Source organism: Agelaius tricolor, unplaced genomic scaffold, assembly GCF_023055355.1.
Source record: "Agelaius tricolor isolate 1412-34295 unplaced genomic scaffold, bAgeTri1.0.p SCAF_23, whole genome shotgun sequence".
In the NCBI taxonomy this organism is placed as follows: domain Eukaryota; kingdom Metazoa; phylum Chordata; class Aves; order Passeriformes; family Icteridae; genus Agelaius; species Agelaius tricolor.
This window is the reverse complement of record NW_027269283.1, coordinates 483,303-498,965: the sequence shown is the minus strand read 5'-3', so window position 1 is coordinate 498,965 and position 15,663 is coordinate 483,303. Positions and strand designations below refer to the sequence as shown.

The window sequence follows — 15,663 nt, the reverse complement described above, 5'->3', positions numbered from 1 at the left end:
GACACGTGGTCCTGCACTGGTGTGGTGTGGAATGGCAAATCCTGGCTAGAAAATGCAGCTCTGGCACAGGCAGACCCCCAGAGCCCCAGCAGCCTCCCAGCACCCCCTGTGCAGCTTTCAGGCACATTTCTCCTCCCACCCTGGACAATTTGGGCCCTCACAGGACGTGGCTCTCTGGGCTCCCAGGGGATCCCACCTGAGGGGAGGGAGGTGGGAGCAGAGCTGACACAAATCCTGCACTTCAGCTGCTCATGTGGGGCTGGGGCCATCACACACATCAGCTCCTTCCATACATCTTGCACTAACGAGCTTTTCATTTACTGCTCAGCCCTGCCTGCAGCACTAATCCCTTCCTCTGCAATGACCAATATTTCAGACTTCAGACTGCTGAGAGAGATGTTTGCTCCCTCCCACAAATATGGATATGCTAAAATATGGGCCAGAGAACTGTACTGCTCCTGTTCCCAGCAATATTTCATCCCAGACTGGCTGTCAGATTAAAACTTTACCATCTGGACTGGCAGAACTTAGGATATCTCCTGGAAAACAGGGATCCCAGGTTTGCAGCGAGCTGTGGTTACAGCTTCCCAAACCACCATCAATTTTTCTAAATGTTAGACTTCAAAAAATCACAGCACTGTAATTTATAGAAGTGCTGTGTTAAACACAGCAGAGGATTTTTCCAAAGGCTGGCTTTTGCTTTGCCTCACTCCAAGTCTGCATGGAAGAGTTGAGGGGAAAGCAAGGCAAGGAAAATTCCATTTTGAACAGACAGCAAGCAACAATTGTGACATTTTTACCTATCCACCAGCCTAGGTGGGTGTCCAGGTGTTAAACAGAAATCCTTGGGGATGCAGGCTCCCATCCACCTCCACCCAGGCTCGTGCCACCATCAGTTTTCTCAGGTGTCTCCACACAAGGCACCTTCACTTCCTACAGAGCCTTGCTGCCATCACTGCTCTCCTCCACTCCTGGATCTCTGGGGCTCCCTCCCTCCCTCCCTCCCTCCCTCTGGCACTTCCCAGAGCATCCCTTTGCACAGGGCAGGTCCCTGGATGCTCCTGCCTGGCACCCTGGCCACCCACACAGGCCCTGCTGCCCTGGGCAGTGAGCTGCTGTCACTGTGTCCCCACTGTGTCACTGCCTCTCCAAATCTCCAAATCTGCCTTCTGCCAACACTTTTTCTTTTTTTTTTTTTGCCTGCACAGCCAATGTCTGGACAGGATTTCCTGGGGCATTTGGGGCCACATTCAGGTCGGTGCCAGAGATCCCACCCAGGTGCTGTCAGCTGGCTGGGAAGGGAAAGTGGCTCTGCCAGTGCCACTCTGGGCTTTTGGAGGCACAAATCCCTGCCCTGCCCTGCAGAGCTGGGGCTAAGGCTGCTCCATGGCCACAAGGACAGAGAGGACAGCCCAAGCAAGAGCTGCTGGGTGGCTGCAGCTCAGTGGCCCCAGGAGGGGTGTCTGAAGTGGTGGCAGGGACAGAGCACTGCTGACTGACTGTCACAGCCCATGAGCACGGGCATCCATCCCCTGCTACACCCAAAGCTGGTGTCAGCCCCTCCCCAAACACCCTTCCCAGGCCCTGGTGCTGGAGCAGGGACATCCCAGTGCCAAATGCACTTGGACAGGGCTGGGAGCAGCCCCCGGGCAGAGGGAGGGGTGAGCAGTGATGTCCCAGCCTAGAGCAGGCCCAGCACTTGGGAATGCCAGGCTTCATCCCACATTCCTTTATTTCCCCCTGCCCTGGCTGTGTGCAGGAAGAAGGGGTCTCACAGAGCTCCCCAAGATCTGTTTGATCAGTGCCACATTTTCCAAGCAGCTTTCCTTTGTCCACTGCAGTAATGCCATGAAAGAAGGGTGGGAGCTGAGCTCACCATGGCACTCATCATTAGCAATACCAGGCAGGAATTAAAGCACAGATGCTCAAATGCACATTTGCTCTTCAGGTCCAGGCTCAGAAGTGGCCCCACAAATGTGGTGCAGAGGCAGCACATGCAAACAATCACCCCTAGTTATGAACAGCTGCATTTTGAACCCGAGGCAGTAGGAATGTTGGATTGCTAAAGGCCAGCAAAGCAGAGGCAATGCTGCAATCAGGAGGTGGAAGCAGGGTGTTCCTTGAAGCCTTCCTGCTCTCCTGCCTTTCACTCTGGCTGGCCCTGCTTTATTCTGAAAGGGTGCAATGGCACCAGCTGATTGAAAAACAGCAAAAACTATTCCTGTCCACAAAGACAGAGCTGCCAGGTCACTGAGGGGTGATCCCTCGGTCTCAGGATGGTTTATACAACGTGCAGTGGAATTTTCAGGATAAATCACCCCTAAAAGCTCTCCCTTTCACCAGCTTTGTCCTGGACTCATCCTGGCAGACCTGCCCTGTGCTCAAAGCCTGAGGGATGCTGCTAGGGGATGCCAGGGGTGCTGCTAAAACCATCCAGCCCTGCCTCCCTGGCATCATCTGTTAAGCTGTGAGTGACTGGTGTGTTAGAGCAGGGTCACACAGCCACAGGCTGCCCAAATCCCTCATTCCAGCTCCCTGCATCCCTTGAGGCCTGCCCCACAGTCAACAGGAATCCAAGCAGCCCTGCAGAGGCTGGGTTCATGTTTTGGGAGCTCAGGACCAGCTCCCTGGGATAATTATGCCCCCAATTCCTTTTGAAAGGGTGGAAGTGTCTCCAATCCCTTAAAGATCCAGTGCCAGGGCAGGAGAACCCCTCACCCTTGGGCTTTGCACCCAGAGATGCTCTGGGGCCCCTGCCCTGCAGTGCAGGCATGGTGTGACCCCCTCAGTGCCCCTGGGAATGCCCTGCAGATGTGCCAGGAGTGATTCCCACCAGGAGAACACAGGCATGGCCAGCTCTGCTCCACACCCCTCTGGAAACAGGGAATAACACAGGGCAGTAACATCAACAGGGTTCACTGGCATTTCACCAGCAGATTGACTGCCCTGGGAAGAGGCTTCACCTGGGCTCTTGGGCATCTCTGTCCTTCTCCAGCTCTTCTCCAACCTTCTCCAGGTGGGATCTGCAGATATTTGAGGCTGAGCTTCATCCCATTGGTGCTGGAGCCAAGCCCAGGAGCAGGGCAGAGGTGCCTGAACGCCTCAGGGCAGGGTCAGTGCTGGAGATGGAGGTGCCCACCCCATTCAGGGCTGCATCCCTTGTTCCCAGGTGCCAGGCTGTGCCCAGGACAGTGCTGGCAGCAGCAGGGCTCTGCTGTGTGCTGTGTGCTGGGGCTGGAGCTGCAGCTCCTCTCCATCCCCATGTGCTGATCCCACAGCTCTGCCAGGGAGCAAAGGCTTCTGCCAGGGAGGAGAAGCTGGCTCAGACCAGGAGTGTAAATTGGGGTCAGGAAAAAGGAATTTGGGTGTCTCAGAATTTTGCCCAACACCCCCAGGCTTTGTGTTCTTTATGAACAAATGCTCCAAAGCTGCCTCATGGTCTCCAAGCCACAGAGAGCTGCCCAGCAGGAGCAGCTCCTCATGGGGGTGATGCCTCAAGGAGCTGGAACAGAGGCTGGATGGAGTTCAGAGCAATAAAGTGGAGATTTATTGAAATGCCTTCAAAGGCCACACCCTGGCAGTACCTGGATGGCTCCAAGATGGCAGCAAAAGAGAGCTTGGCCATGAGATCTCACAGTTTTATGAGTTTTAGTCCATTTGCATACAGGAGTGAATTGCCCAATTAACAGCTTCAAATGATGAAGTTTCATCCTCCTTGCTTGCTTGCCCACTCTCCTCACCTTGTTGATGCTTTGGGCCTGAAGTTTGCAGAGATTGTCCTTGAGTCTCCAGCTGGGATAGGATTGTTTGTGAAAAGATCCCAGTAACATTAATATAAAGCTAAAAGCTGCACACCAAAACAGAACAGAAAAACTTAAACCCCAAGGTATCAGAGGGAGGGTGTGCTGTGGATGAAGGCTCTGCTTCATCCCACTGGGAGATCCCACTGGCTCCTCTTGCCTGGGACTGGGGACAACACTGGCTGTGCTGGAGAGAGCCAGAAGCACTCCACCAGAGCCTGTCAGGATTGAAAATATTACAAAATTGCAGCAATTTCATTTGAGTTGCATCTAAGGAGGGGGAAAAAATTGAAGAGGGAGAGTGTAACAGCATAGAAGCATCCTACTTCAATTTTCCTTTCAAATGGCTTCCTATTTTTGATGGTATTTTGTATTTATTGGATTCAAACAGACCTGGAGTCAAACATCCTCAGTGATCAAAGTGAATTGGCAGGCTGAGGGGAGCTATTTTCTTGGAGGGTTTTTGTATCTCCAGGTTTCACCTTGGGTTAGAACAAAAATCCAGTTAGCCATCATGAAAAGCTCCATGGAAGTGCCTCATTCTGTGATCTCCATCCCCTCAGCCCCACAAACAGCTGGGTTCATTCCAGCAGCAGCTGCCCTGGGAGGAATTATCTTTCCCTTTCAATCCAGAGAGAATAAATAAACACAGATGAGGCAGAGGTTGGGACAGAGGCTGTGGGATGTTCCTGTCTCCTCTGAGCCCAGCAGGAATGTTGGCCACAACTCAGGTCAGATGGGGAGGGCCTGAAAAGAATCTGGAATTCATCTGTCAGAAAAGGTTCTTTTCCACCATGCAGTGGAATCTGGGAGGGTTGTGGTGATCACACCTCCACAGTCACATCTCCCATCATCTCCTTGCTCAGCAGTGAGACCCTGCAGTGCCCATCCCATGGAATGGCACAGGCAGCAGCTGCTCAGGGATAAGGCATTTATGGAATATCTCCTCACTGAAGTCCCCAGGGCAGGGCATGACTGGGGCAGGAGGTGCCACCTCCTTGAACTTCACCCTGGCACCAACTCTTTGGCCCCAAAGCAGCTCTGGTGTCTCCAGCCATGCTCAGGGCCCCCCTGGGCACAGGTTGGGTCTCCAGATGCTGCCACAGGCACCTGGGGAACCCAAGGAGGGTGGAAAAATCTTCTTTCAGAAACCAGCCTGTGAAAAACGCCAATCACTTGGTCTTAAATATTTTTAAGTTTAATAGTAATTAAATGGTTATAAAAATAGCAATCTAATTAGAGTAATAAAGATTTTGGACAATTAGAATTTAGGACAATATGAGACAATAGAAACAAAGAGTTATGGACAGTCCAGGTACCTCTTTCTGGGCAAAATAAGCCCAAAAAGGACCCATGTTAACAAAGGATTAACCCTTAAAAGCAACAGCCTGTTGCATATTCATACACCTCATAGATGATGGATAAATTCCATTCAAACACAGGATTCTGTCTGGGCAGTGTCAGCTTCTTCCTCTGAATCCTAACGGTGTCTTCATGGCTGAGCAAGGTGGGAAGAAGTTCATTTCTTCTGATAAGAGGGCAATAAATTCTCTTTCTCTGAAAGATTGAGGTGTGCTGTGGCTGCTATCTGGTGCGAGTACCTCATTTCTTTCTTAAAAAAAATCCCACATACATAGTTCCTATTTTAACCACAGAAGTTACCTTTTAACTACAAAACTACATTTAGCATACCATTAAAATGTTAATACAGCACTACTAATCAATACAACATAGTACATATAGTAAATATCGGCATAGAGCTGTGTAATGTGCACTTTTCACACAGGCAGTTACTGAAACTGAGCACTGGCAGGGAAGCTCAGTGCCACAGCAGGCAGGACAGACCTCCTGGAATCCCTGGTCCAAGCCACGCTTCCCCCCAGCCACCCCAGCCACACACACGTTGTTGTTGCCACTTGTGTCAGAGATGCAGGAGCCCAGATGAACTCTCGGCTGCACTCCTGGGGGCCACCCTGCCATCCTGTCCCCTGTCCCTCCGCTCAGCCCTTCCCTCTCCCCACCCATCTCCTTCTTTTCAGCCATTTCCAGGAGGCGGGACAGGCTTTGCTTTTTGGGGCTGCGTTCTGTTCAGAGCAGAGAGGAGACCACCAGCATCACGTCTGACTTAAACGTTAATTGAGTATTAATTGAGTGTTAATGAGCTCAGCACACCAGGGCAGGGTGCTGTGCTCAGCTGGGGCCCCTGCTCGCAGTGTGTGGGGTCAAACCCCCTGGTTTGTGCTGCCTGGTGAAAAACCAGCCGCAGCAAGGGGGAAAGTGTTCCTGGGTGTCCAGGGAATGCTCCTACTTTGGGTTAAAATGCAGCTCAAGCTTAAGAAAATGGGACGTGGGCATTGTCTGCCTGGGAGGGGAGAGGTTTAAATCAATAAATATGATTAAATATTAAATCATTATCATTAAATATGATAAATATCCCCTTTGTCCCGACTTTTCTCCACACACATCTTCTTGCTCCTCCTCGAGATAAGCAGGTTAACACCCTCTGCCAACAGCACCCTCCTCTGCCTTCAGCCCCCCAGTCTTCCTCCCTGCAGCCAGGAGGGTCCCTCAAGCCCCGGGTCCATTTATTTATCCTCGATGGCCCAGCAGGCAGTGAGGGAGCAGCAATAATGAATTACCAGCACTAATTAACCCCTGACTGTCTCTGCAGTGGCTACGACTTCGACTATGACTATTACAGAGACGACTTCTACGACAGGTGAGACCCCAGCCCGAGGGGCTCTGTGGGATGGGCATGGGAGGGATTTGGGGGCAGAAGGGATTTGGGGTGTTAGGAAAATTAATCCACAAACATCAGAGGTTTATGTCCAAAAAGGAGACAGAGGAGTCCTTTTTCTTTATTCCAATAAAGGGAGAGGCCATGGGGCATTCCTCTGGGGTCTCTCAAATTTTTGGAGGACTCAGCCTCCTTTTTATCCCAATTTCCAGCCACATTTCCCTTCTCTCTTTCCCCATTGGCTGAGGTACTTGGGAGTACAGACTGAAACACCTGATACCAAAGATTTCCCTCTAATGTATAACCCTCCCTTTTAATTTTTAATTCTTATAAAATTTAGGGGTTTTTCTTCCCCATTGTTTCTTTCATCTTTCAATATCCAATTTCATTTATCAGCAAACCTACAGTTTATTTGTAAAGGCAAATATCTTTTTCCATTCATCAATCAGTGCAATCCTTCCCATTGTTTCTTTTATCTCCCGGTGCTGGTTTTATCTACCAGCAGACCCACAGCTTGTTTGGAAAGACAAATCTGCCATTCCTCTCAGGGGGCAGGAGGGGTTTGGGTGCAGGAAGGATTTGGGAGTGGGAGGGATTTGGGGGCAGGAGGGATTTGAGAGCAGGAGGGGTTTGGGTGCAGGGGCGATTTAGAGGCAGGAGGGGTTTGGGGGAAGGAGGGGTTTGGGTATAAGGAGGGAATTAGGGGCAGGAGAGGTTTGGGAGCTGGAGGGATTTAGGGGCAGGAGGGGTTTGGGTGTAAGGAGGGAATTAGGGGCAGGAGGGGTTTGGGTGCAAGCTGCAGGGGCAATTTAGGGGCAGGAGGGATTTGGGTGCAGGGCCAACTTAGGGGCAGGAAGGATTTGAGAGTGGGAGGGGTTTGGGGGCAGGAGGGATTTGGGTGCAAGGAGGGAATTTGGGGGGGGGGCGTTGGGGGCAAGGAGGGGTTTGGGTGCAGGAGGGATTTAGGGTCAGGGTGTCCAGCCCAGCCTGTGGGGTGCCATCCCACGGCCCCAATCCCCGGGATGGCTGCGGGGCTCGGGCCGGGGCGCCGCTCGGCAGGGCTGCCGCAGCCGCCTCCCCTCCCCTCGTTTCCCCTCAGGATTTTCGAGTACCGGGGCCGGGTGTCGCCGGTGCCGCGGGTGGTGCCGGTGAAGCGGCCGCGCGTCTCCATCCCGCTGGTGCGGCGCGTCAAGGCCTCGCTGCCCGTCAAGCTGTTCGCCAGGTCGGCCATCGCCAACAGCTCGGCCAAGATCAAGTGTGAGTGTGGGCCCGGGCTGGGGACAGCGTGGCGAGCTCTAAAACACCTCAGAACGGCTGGGAACAGTAACCCCGCTGCGGGGGTGCACCTGGGGAAGGCGATGAGACGGGGATTCGGTGTGCTGGTCAAATAATCCGAATTTATTGTGGGGTACAACTTCTTATATATTCTACTCCAGCCACTACAAGGCTCAGGCTTCATGGGGAGCTCCCCAAACCACCTCAGAACAGCTGGGAACAGCAGCCCCAGCTGTGGGGACGCACCTGGGGAAGGCGCGGTGTCAGCAATGAGACGAGGATTTGGTGTGCTGGTCAAAATATCCAAATTTATTGTGGGGTACTGCTGCTTATATATTTACTCTGCTCCAGCCACTGAAAGGCTCAGGCTTCATGGGGAGCTCCCAAAACCACCTCAGAACAGCTGGGAACAGCAGCCCCAGCTGTGGAGCTGCGCCTGGGGAAGGCGATGAGACGGGGATCGATGTGCTGGTTGTGAAAGACGCCAGTCACTTGGTTTTAAAATGTTAAAAGTTTCATAGTAATTAAATGGTTATAAAAATAGCAATCTAATTAGAGTAATAAAGATTTTGGACAATTTGGATTAGGAAAATATAGGAGAGGATAAAATAGAAAAAGGATAGGAAATGAATAGGAAAGCAATGGGAAAGAAATAGAATAGAATAATGAGCTCCCAAAACCACCTCAGAACAGCTGGGAACAGCAGCCCCAGCTGTGGAGCTGTGCCTGGAGAAGGCGATGAGATGGGGATCAATGTGCTGGTTGTGAAAAACGCCAGTCACTTGTTTTTAAAATGTTAAAAGTTTAACAGTAATTACATGGTTATAAAGATAGCAATCTAATTAGAGTAATAAAGATTTTGGACAATTTGGATTTAGGACAATATGAGACAATAGAAACAAAGAGTTATGGACAGTCCAGGTACCTTTTCTGGGCAAAATAAGCCCGAAAAAGGACCCACGTTAACAGAGGATTAACCCTTAAAAACAATAACCTGTTGCATATTCATACACCTCATCCATGATGCATAAATTCCATTCAAACACAGGATTCTGTCTGGTCATCATCAGCTTCTTCCTCTTAATCCTGACAGTATCTTCATGGCTGAGCAAGGCAGGAAGAAGTTCATTTCTTCTGATAAGAGGGCAATAAATTCTCTTTCTCTGAAAGATTGAGGTGTGCTGTGACTCCTATCTCAGTGCAAGTCCTTTCTTTAAAAAAAGTATCCTACAGAGCATAGTTTCTATTTTAACCTTATGTTACAACCTAAAACTATATTTAACATACTACTTAAGAAAATTAATACAGCATCCCTTTCTAACATAACACATATAATATTCATTTTAATATTTGTGAAAAGCCAATCATAAAATACGCATTTTGCACACTGGTCAAAGAATCCGAATTTATTGTGGGATACAACTGCTTATATGTTCTACTCCAGCCACTAAAAGGCTCAGGCTTGATCTTTGTAAACTAAAAACATTCCTGATGGCAGCCACGTTCCTGGATTTAGAAAGGCTGCCAGCCAGAAGTGTAATTGTACCAAAAGGTGTGATTCTTACATACGAGGTGATAGGGAGAAACGTTTTTAAAGTTTTAGACTGATTTCTTCCCGTGTGTTTAAAATTAACGTAAAAATCCAATTTCACAGAACCCAGGAGCTCTTCTCCTTGGGGTTCCAGGGCTGTTTCAAGAAGGTTAAAGATCCAATTTGATACGATTTGATTTGCTTTCCAAATTTTTAGTGTAAACGTGAGTGTAAAGTTCTGGAGGAGCTGTAGTGCAGGTACAGCCTGAGCGTGCCAAGGTCAGCCTCTGCAGCCTGCCTGGACACAGCACCCCAGGCTCTTTTGGGGGCAGCTTCCCTGCCATTCCCAGCCTGGGCTTCTCCCTGCTTTTCCTGCCTGTTCAGGGAGCTGCCCTGGGCAGGGTGTGGGGTGGGGCTGCTCTGCAGGGCGCTGAGTGCCTTCCTGTCCTTCCTTCCTCCCCCCAGTGAAGAGCAGCGAGCTGCAGACAATCAAAACGGAGCTGACACAGATCAAATCCAACATCGATGCTCTCCTGGGCCGGCTGGAGCAGATTGCTGAGGAGCAGAAGCTGTCTGCAGGTCAGTGGGGGTGGGGATGCCTCGGGGCTGGCCTTGGGCATCACACATTCCTCCAGGCTCTGACAGGGAAGTGTCAACCCCCAGGTTCCAGGGTAGAATCACAGGCCAAAATTACACTCCAAAATTCCTGAAATTGTGGCATTGCAGGTTAAAGTGATGAGATTTTTTTTTCTTTTGTCCTTTTTTTTAGCTTGTATTTTTTTAGTTTGCATTTTTTGTTCTACTACTCTATTTTACTCTGTCATATGCTATCATTATTCTATTCTATTCTTTTTCTTTCCCATTGCTTTCCTATTCATTTCCTATCCTTTTTCTATTTTATCCTCTCCTATCCCTTTCCTATCCCATCCTATCCCATGTCCTACCCATATCCTCTTACTCTACACTACCCCTTTCCTATACCTTTTCCTATTGCCATCCCATCCATATCCCTGTCCCAATCCATATCCTATTCTTATTCCCATCCCTATCCCCCCTATCCAATCCCTATCCCTATCCTATCCTTGTCCCTGTCCCTATACTATCCCTATCCCCATCCCTATCTTGTCCTATGCTTATCCCTATCCCTGGCTCCCACCATCCTGCTGGGGGATGTAGAACCTTCTCTGCCCTCTCCATGATGTCCCAGGCTGCCTCCTCAAAATTAGCAAAACTCCCCATGGCAGGAAGCATTCCCACCATTATTATTTCCCCCCATCCCAGTGGATGTGGGCTCTCTTACCCAGGGTCAGGCTGCAGTCCCCATTAACAGCCCTGGCCCAGGGGTCAGCCTGTGTCCCCTGTTGCCATCCCTGACTCAGTGTCAGCCTGTGGCCCCAGTTGCCAGCCCTGATCTGGGGTCAGGCTGTGCCCACATTTCCCATCCCTGCCCCAGGGTCAGTCTGTCCCCATTTCCCATCCCTGCCCCAGGGTCAGTCTGTCCCTGTTCCCCATCCCCATTCCAGGGTCAGTCTGTCCCTGTTCCCATCCCCGCCCCAGGGTCAGTCTGTCCCTGTTCCCATCCCCAACCCAGGGTCAGTCTGTCCCTGTTCCCATCCCCAACCCAGGGTCAGTCTGTCCCTGTTCCCATCCCCAACCCAGGGTCAGTCTGTCCCTGTTCCCATCCCCATTCCAGGGTCAGTCTGTCCCTGTCCCCATCCCTGCCCCAGGGTCAGTCTGTCCCTGTTCCCATCCCCATTCCAGGGTCAGTCTGTCCCTGTTCCCATCCCCAATCCAGGGTCAGTCTGTCCCTGTTCCCATCCCTGCCCCAGGGTCAGTCTGTCCCTGTTCCCATCCCCAATCCAGGGTCACTCTGTCCCTGTTCCCATCCCTGCCCCATGGTCAGTCTGTCCCTGTTCCCATCCCTGCCCCAGGGTCAGTCTGTCCCTGTTCCCATCCCTGCCCCATGGTCAGTCTGTCCCTGTTCCCATCCCCGCCCCAGGGTCAGTCTGTCCCTGTTCCCATCCCCATTCCAGGGTCAGTCTGTCCCTGTTCCCATCCCTGCCCCATGGTCAGTCTGTCCCTGTTCCCATCCCTGCCCCAGGGTCAGTCTGTCCCTGTTCCCATCCCCAACCCAGGGTCAGTCTGTCCCTGTTCCCATCCCCATTCCAGGGTCAGTCTGTCCCTGTTCCCATCCCTGCCCCAGGGTCAGTCTGTCCCTGTCCCCATCCCCATTCCAGGGTCAGTCTGTCCCTGTTCCCATCCCCATTCCAGGGTCAGTCTGTCCTTGTCCCCATCCCTGCCCCAGGGTCAGTCTGTCCCTGTTCCCATCCCCATTCCAGGGTCAGTCTGTCCCTGTTCCCATCCCTGCCCCAGGGTCAGTCTGTCCCTGTTCCCATCCCTGCCCCAGGGTCAGTCTGTCCCTGTCCCCATCCCTGAGGTGGCTGTGTCCCCACAGAGGCCCGGAAGAAGGTGGAGAGCAGCAAGAGTGAGGTGTCCCAGGAGGACACGGCCTCCGAGGCCGAGGCCACCGCGGAGGAGCCGCTCAACGGGGACGAGGGCGAGGAGGAGGGGCTGGCACGGGAGGAGTGTGAAGATGAACTGGTAAGGGAGCTTGGGCAATGCATCCCTGCAGCAAAGGAGGGGGGCACAGCTTTACTGGAACTTGCCACATCCCCAGCAAAAGTAGTTTTTTCATCCTCCAAAGAAATTGCAGTATTTAAATCTGATTGTTGTCACAACTTGTTCTTCCAAGCCTGCAGAAGCACTGCACATGCAAACACGTGTGGAGGTGCTGAAGAAACATGGTTGGCTCTTGAAATGGAGACATTTATCCTTGATTTCACAGCTAGGAGTGGTTTAAACCAATCCACTCTGCTCCCAAGTGATTCTTAGATGGATTGAAACACACGACAAGGACAGGCTGGGTTAGATGAGCTGCGTTTGCAGTGCCCCTGCAGCTGGCCAGATGTTCATGGAGACACAGGAGGGTTTGGATTGGAAGGAACCTTAGAGAACTTCTCATTCCACCCCCTGCCATGGCAGGGACACCTTCCACTGTCCCAGGCTGCTCCCAGCCCTGTCCAGCCTGGCCTTGGGCACTGCCAGGGATCCAGGGGCAGCCACAGCTGCTCTGGGCACCTGTGCCAGGGCCTGCCCACCCTCAGAGGGAGAAATTCCTTCCCAATATCCCATCTGTCCCTGCCCTGGCAATATGAAGCCCTTCCCCTTGTCCTGTCCCTCCAGGCCCTCGTCCAAAGTCCCTCTCCAGAGGCACTTGTGCCATGGCACAGGCCAGGGTCTGACCCCAGCCATGTGTGGGGACACAGCAGCCCCACTGCTCCTAGTCCTGCCCCAAACAGGGGCGTTCCTGGTGAGCCCAGAGACAAATGTGTGCATTTGGATGGGAGCCCAGTGTTTGGGTACAGAACTGGCACTGTGGTAACACTGGCAGCACTGCCATTTGTCAAACCAAAACCCTGCTGAGAACAGGATCAGCTCCAGATGCAGGCTGAGGGCAGCAGGGTAGAAGGACATGACCTGCCCTGAGTGGCCCCAGAACAGCTCCAGTCCCTCCCCACCCCAGCACTGGTGGCAGCAGAAGTGAGGATGAAGCTGAGCATCCCTCTCCTCTTCCTCACCCCCATGCCTGGGTGCCCACACTGTACATCCACAGCCTTAAACTGCTCCAGCTCCAAACACTCCCAGCTGGGTTGGGCTCTCCTGCCCTGTCCTGCTGGAGCCACCCTGGGTGAGGGCTCTGCACAGGGTCCTTGAGCTGTTGCAGGTCTGGGGCCTCATGGCTGGAGTCCCTGAGCCCTGCTGGAGGGGAGAGGTCACTCCAGGCACTGGGAAGAAGAAAGGCACAAGCTGTGCCAGGAAAAGGAAGGCCAGGCTTGAATTACATCAGGGCAAACAGATGGTAGACATTAGAGGGAAACTTGCTGATGTTAATGATGATAAAGAAGCACACAGCCTGTCAACAAAAAATGTGCACTTCTCTGCCTTTGCAGGGGTAAGAAAACACTGGAGAGACACCTGCTGGCAGTGGTTTGGGAAGAGCTGGTCCTCATTAAGGGGAGAAGAAAAAGATGACTGTTTCAGCTCACATCTCTATTTTCTGGAGCTCCCTGGTCCTGATGTGGCATCGAGACCAGAAATGTTCCCTGGCAGCCTCAGACAGGCTCCCGAGTGCTCTGGCTGGGCAGGGCAGTGTGTGCAGGGAGCTCAGCAGAGCTCACAGCACTGAGCAGCCCTGAGGTCCCCCCAGGTCCTGGAGTGACTCCTTTATCCCACACCCCAGTGTGGCTGTCACCATGGACATGGCACCCACGTGGGGTCCCTAAATCCCTTTGGCTCTGAGGGGCAGGGGGGTGGCAGGAGAAGAGCCAGAGTTGAGGGAGTTTATTGAGACAGAGCTGAGGGAGTTTATTGAGATCTGAGCCATAAATTTGGATATGGAAAACTCAGAGTAAGTGCAGCTGGATTGGTGGTCAGTACTATTTACTACATTTAGTAGGGGATACAAAGATTGTTGTGTATTAAGTGTCACATGTGTGCAAAAAATGTCACCTTCCAGCCCATCAGTGCCTGGTGTCAGCTGAGGGGTGTCTTGGGGGATGGCCCTGCTCAAGGGGAGATCCCTGCACACAGAGGGAGGGATTTCTGGAGGGAAAGCTAAAGGACTCCTGATGTGTTCAGGTATTTACAGCACACTGTGGTTGATTTGCAGTCAGATTTTCTTCTGGTTTCATGCAGTTTTGGTAATTTGATCAACTGCATCTAAACAGTTTTTGGGGTTGGTGCTGGTGCCCACTGAAGTCTCACACCAGAGGAGTCTGGATGTCCTGGCCTCCAGGGACCTCTCAGATGGGATTTTACCAAGCAGATCCTTGAACAACCCCAAATCTGCTCTCTCAGGTTCAGGGGTCTGATCCTGCTCTTGGTGTTGGTCACTTCTCTGGGGTGCTCGTGTTCACAGTCCCATGGCTCTGCAGCCAAGGCTTCTCTCACCTTCACATCCCTGACCAGGTGCTCTTGGCCATCAGGAACCAGAACAAAGCCTCCCCTGCTCAGCTGGGTCAGAGCTTACTCTGGGTGCTGTCCCAAAGTCTTCTGTTTCTTGCTCCATGCCTGCTCTTCCCCCAGTGCCAGGGGGTGCAGGTTCCCCAGGGGTCTCTGCCCCAGTGGGGTGCAGGGGGTGCCTGCCACGGTGTCACCAGCTGGGTGTCACCCTGATCCTGCCCTGAGCAAGGCACCTCCCCTGCCTCAGGCAGAGCCTGCTCCCTTTCCTTTCCCTCTGGAGCCCCTTGTGTGCCCTGCAGAGAACTCCTGGATCCATTTCCATCCCTGAGATCCCCACCCTGTGCAGGAGGTTGAACACCACTGTGAGTACTCCATTCCCCAGTGCTGCTGCTCTGCACAGCAGCTCCAGGAGCAGATTCCACTGAGAGCCATAAAGGCTGGAAAACAATTCCAAGACCATCAAGGCATCCAAACACATGCTGTGCTTTCCAAAGCCCTGCTTGGGGAGCAGTTCAGCACCATTACTATTATAAAGGCCATTATTGTGGCCTTTGGAGTGCTGGATGAGTGTTACCATTCTGGATAATGAGTTCTGCTGCAAACTGGGACCAGTTCCTGTGCTCAGCAGCAGAATCAGGACACTGATTTGCCTTCATGGACTGAGGCACCTTGGCAGCACTGGGCAATTCCAGGCAACAGAAACAGGATGAGAGGAAAGGGCCTCAAACTGTGCCAGGAGAGGTTTAGACTGGAGATCAGGGAAATTTCTTCACTGAAAGGGTGGTCAGGCATTGGAACAGCTGGGAAGTGAACATGGATGTGCTGGGTTAATGGTTGGACTTCATGATCTTGGAAGTCTTTTCCAATCTGAATGAGTCTGTGATTCTGTTACTTCCAAGCCCTGGAGGGAATTGCACACCCCAGGTCTGTTTGGCAGAGCCATTTCAGAATCAGGAGCCAGAGGAAGTTGGTGTTTTTACCAGGTGTGTTCTGTAGCTCATCCATCACAATGAGCACCCTGGCACTGCTCTCCCACAGCAGGGACCAGCTGGTGACCACATGGGAGCTGTCCCAGTGTCCCAGGCAGGGCAGGAGGGACACAGGGTGATTCACTGTTTGTGGTTCCCTTTTCCCTGCAGGAGAACAGCCATTACACAGACGTGGAGGATGCCAGGCTACAGTAACAGGTACAGCCCGTGCTGCTGATGGAGCCAGAGCTCTCCTTCTGTGCCTCTTGGGCCTGGGGGGTTGCTGCTTCAGGAGAGGCTCTTTCCCACTGATCCTCTGTGTTTTCCTAG

At 52.2% G+C, this 15,663-nt stretch overlaps 1 protein-coding gene across 6 annotated transcripts in view; it reads left to right on the top strand.

The window, feature by feature from the left end:
* The window catches only part of RALY (RALY heterogeneous nuclear ribonucleoprotein), a 153,270-nt gene that overhangs the window by 135,813 nt on the left and 1,794 nt on the right, over positions 1-15,663 (top strand). For 4 of the 6 annotated variants that reach the window (XM_071446661.1, XM_071446663.1, XM_071446660.1 and 1 more), the window contains 5 exons: positions 6,472-6,519; positions 7,637-7,794; positions 9,809-9,922; positions 11,799-11,944; positions 15,505-15,552. In XM_071446661.1, the coding sequence (XP_071302762.1) occupies positions 6,472-6,519; positions 7,637-7,794; positions 9,809-9,922; positions 11,799-11,944; positions 15,505-15,549 (511 nt within the window). In that variant the 3' untranslated portion in view covers positions 15,550-15,552. Of the gene's footprint in view, positions 1-6,471; positions 6,520-7,636; positions 7,795-9,808; positions 9,923-10,519; positions 10,729-11,798; positions 11,945-15,504; positions 15,553-15,663 lie in introns of those variants that run through there. The other 2 variants (XM_071446664.1, XM_071446665.1) reach the window with 2 other exon arrangements.